This window comes from Frankliniella occidentalis, unplaced genomic scaffold (assembly GCF_000697945.3).
Source record: "Frankliniella occidentalis isolate FOCC.00 unplaced genomic scaffold, Focc_3.1 Scaffold25, whole genome shotgun sequence".
Lineage (NCBI taxonomy): Eukaryota > Metazoa > Arthropoda > Insecta > Thysanoptera > Thripidae > Frankliniella > Frankliniella occidentalis.
The window spans coordinates 58819-62267 of NW_026267155.1; the positions used below are offsets into that span (position 1 = coordinate 58819).

The 3449-nt window shown below is 64.6% G+C and overlaps 2 protein-coding genes across 2 annotated transcripts in view; one reads left to right on the forward strand and one right to left on the reverse strand.

Annotated features, from left to right (window-relative positions):
* LOC113213762 (dynamin-1-like protein) overlaps nucleotides 1-3449 on the reverse strand; it is a 28680-nt gene that overhangs the window by 22730 nt on the left and 2501 nt on the right. The gene's annotated exons all lie outside the window — the stretch shown is intronic.
* The window catches only part of LOC113213703 (uncharacterized), a 14717-nt gene continuing 11489 nt past the window's right edge, over nucleotides 222-3449 (forward strand). The window contains exons 1-5 of the mRNA XM_052265303.1: nucleotides 222-772; nucleotides 1001-1190; nucleotides 1553-1723; nucleotides 2174-2908; nucleotides 3112-3308. Of these exons, the coding sequence (XP_052121263.1) occupies nucleotides 542-772; nucleotides 1001-1190; nucleotides 1553-1723; nucleotides 2174-2908; nucleotides 3112-3308 (1524 nt within the window). The 5' untranslated portion in view covers nucleotides 222-541. The remainder of the gene's footprint in view (nucleotides 773-1000; nucleotides 1191-1552; nucleotides 1724-2173; nucleotides 2909-3111; nucleotides 3309-3449) is intronic.

Consider the following 3449-nt stretch of genomic DNA (forward strand, 5'->3'; position numbering starts at 1 on the left):
CCACACACACACATACATACCTGGGATACGGGCCATCTCTCTCACACATCGTCTAAATATTCCCCTCCCCCCCCCCTTTTCCGCGTGTTCTTACGTTACGGATTCTCCGCCCTACGCCGTCAGCACGTAGGGTCTGTCCGTCCGCCCCGTCCGCCCGTCCGCCCGTGAATCCGATAAGATAGCGGCCCGTTGTCTCCGCCGCTGATAAGCCCTTGCTCGCTGCAAGTTGCCCGCACCCACCGTGCCTCACTGCGGCTAGGTACCGAGCACCGAGGCCGGCGACGACACCTCCCCGACGGCGAGGGCACGGCGACGACGGCTGAACTGCTCGCGTCCGCGGCCCGCCTGTACGTCTCGCGGAACACACACCGGGTCCGGCACGTCCGCTGACGCGCACCACGCCGACAGATAAGGGCAAGAGCTCCGAGAGGCCCCGGAGCTGGCAGGGCCGGTCCCGCACCTCCCAGTGCGTCCCGGCGGGTGACATGGGGATCACCGCCGTCGCCGCCACTCCCACCGTCCCGGACTCTGCGACACCGCGATGACGTCCCGCGACCAGCCGGGGGCCGCCGCCGTCAACGGCATGGACCCCGTCGCCGCCGACGGCCCCGCCGGGGACGCCGAGCGCGACAGGGACGCCCGCCGCGCGCCCGCGCCGCTCGCCCTGGACACGGCGCTGCCGCCCGTGGACGGCGACATCCACCACTTCCACCCGGCCGCGCCGCCCAGCAAGGACGCCTACCTGGCGCTGCTCATCACCCTCGTGCTGGAGGTGCGTACGCAACGGGAGGGCCTGGCTCGGAATTTTAAAGCCCAAAATTGCTAAAAACAAACGGAAACTTTCCCAGAAAAAGGGGGGAAATTTTGAAATATATTTCCAGGAAAAATGAAAGTGTTCAGAAAGAAATTGAGAGTTTGTTGTTTCTTATTGCCTAAAAAATTCCTGAGAAATTAAAATCCCTAATCCGGACTGACTCCCCCTCTCTGACCCGTCGCGCAGGCCGCGGTGCCCAGCCTCCAGTGCTACTGGGGCGTTCTGCTTGTCACGTGGGGGGGACGTTCCGGAGCCTCGGCAGCCTCCGCAGCCACCACAGCAGCAGCCAGCGCCACCGCAGCGTCTCTGCTCGACCTCAAGAACACGGGCTTCCTGTGGACGCCCGTACTCTTCTCGGCGTCCTGGAGTGTCGCAGGTGAGTGGGTACCTTGCGTAGTCTGAGTCACCCGCAGGCCGTAGGGCCGAGGCGGCGCGTGGGTGACAGAGGCGCACCGCACCGCCACTGATAAGTGGCATCGTGCGCAAGTAATGTCTTTCTCAGGGGGTGGGGTAAGTTTTTCACGGCGCCTATTCGAGCCTGTTGTGGTAATTGTATGTGTTTTTGATGTCCAAATAAGAACACCCCGTGGGTAATATTTCTCAAAGAGAGGTAAAATTTATCACGGAAAAAGTTTCCATGCATTTATGCATTATCAGGTCTGGCTCTTAAACTCAGCCAGTGAGCCGTGGGAAAGGTAGTCCTTCCGATACTAAGCTGACGCCGTGTTACGGCCGCAGACCCCTGGAGTGAGACGCTGGGCGCTGTCCACGGCCTCCCCGGGCTGTGCTCGCTGGTGGGGTCGCTGCTGCTGTCGGGCGGCATGTTCCTCACGGCCCTGGGCGCCCTAGTCGCCCCGCAGTCCCCGCTGCTACCCACGCTGGCCGGCATCGGCGCCGGGATCGCTTCAGGTGAGTCATCGTCATACTATTACGGATTGGATCCCCGCTTTCCCTGAACGACTATTCCATAGCTCTGCTAGGTTTACAGTCATCAACCCTCAGCTCGAGTTTACGGGGTTGAAGTGGATAAGGTACCCCTGCGCGGATAGGTGACGGGCGCGTCGCGTACTTGTTAGGCGACGTGCACACAAACCGCGTGACTTTGTAGGGGGATCCAAATATCATGGGGTTCCAAAAGGTTCAGGACGGTCATTTGAGTCTAAGCTAAGGACCCCATGACATTTGTACCGAGGTGTAAAAATATCATGGGGTCCCAGTCTACTCAAATGATCGTCCTGAACACTTGAACCCCAAAATATTTAGACACCCCGAAAGTCACGTGGTTTGTGCCCGCCCGATCCCTAAACATTTCCCGGGGTGGGGTACATTCACCACGGCTGCCTTTCCCGTCGTCCGCAGGTGTCGGCGCCAGCCTGCTGTCGCGGTCGGCGCGCCTGGTGCTGGACCAGCGCTGGGGCGTGCGTGCGGGCATGACGCTGGGCGCGCGCCGCTTCCTGCGCGCGCTGGGGCTGACCATGGCCCCCCTGCTGGCGCTGTCGCTGAGCCAGGGCCGCAACGGCGCCGCGGGCGCGCTGGGCGCGGCGGCCGCCGCCTGCCTGCCGCTGCTGCTCGCGCCGCTCGTGCTGGCCGCGCCGCGTGCCCGCAGGCCCGAGCCCGCCGACGCCCGCGAGCAGCCCGACAAGTACGAGCGGCTCAAGGAGATGGCGTGGAGGCTGGGCCCGCGCCGGGAGTCGGAGGCCGACGCGCGAACGGAGATCTCGGACGACGGCGGCAGCGTCAGCGAGCAGCCCGCGCCGGCGCCGGCGCCGCCCTCAAACCCCGGGCCGCACGCCGTCACCGCCCCCGAGGCCGCCAGGACGACCGTGGTGGCCGAGGTCCACTGCGACGTGGCCGGCGAGCGACAACAGCCCGGCCCCGTCCTCACCCTCAGCCCCGAGGCCACGGCGCGGCTGGGCGGCGGCGGCGCGGCCTCGGCCCCCAACGGCGGGGCCTACGCAGCCCCCGGGGCCGAGGCCGGCGCGCCCCGCCCGCTGTTCGGCGAGGACGGCCAAGCGTGGAACATCGCCTACTCCTTCGACTGCGACGGCGACGACGACATCGAGCTGTTCGTGCGGCGGCAGTCACCCCGGAGAGGTATAAGGGGTGGCTGTTCTTGTGACAGACTGCAGATGGATTTTTCGAACTGACTGTCCGAACGGACTGTCCGAACGGACTGTCCGAACGGACTGTCCGAACGGACTGTCCGAACGGACTGTCCGAACGGACTGTTCGAACGGACTGTCCGAACGGACTTTCCTAACGACGCCGTCCTGACGACGTTATCCCCTCCCGCGCAGGTGCGCTGGCCCGCTGCTGCGCCGCGCTCGGCCCCCACGCCCGCGGCTGCCGCGCCGACCTGCGCCCCGTGCGCCGGCCCGCCTTCCACCTCGCCCTGTTCACGGTCACCTGCTGCAGGCTCGCCGGCCTGGCCCTCACCGTCCTGCTGCCGTCGCTCGCCCTCGTGCAGATGGGCGCCCGCGCCAAGGCACACCTCGTAAGTGGGGAGCACCGGCCTCGTCCTCCATGTCGTGACGAATCAAATCCGAGGGGTACTTCACTCACAATAATTCATGTACACCCTCCGAAAAACAAATCAAGGAAAAGTCAAAGACAAAACACCGAAAAGTCGTTATTA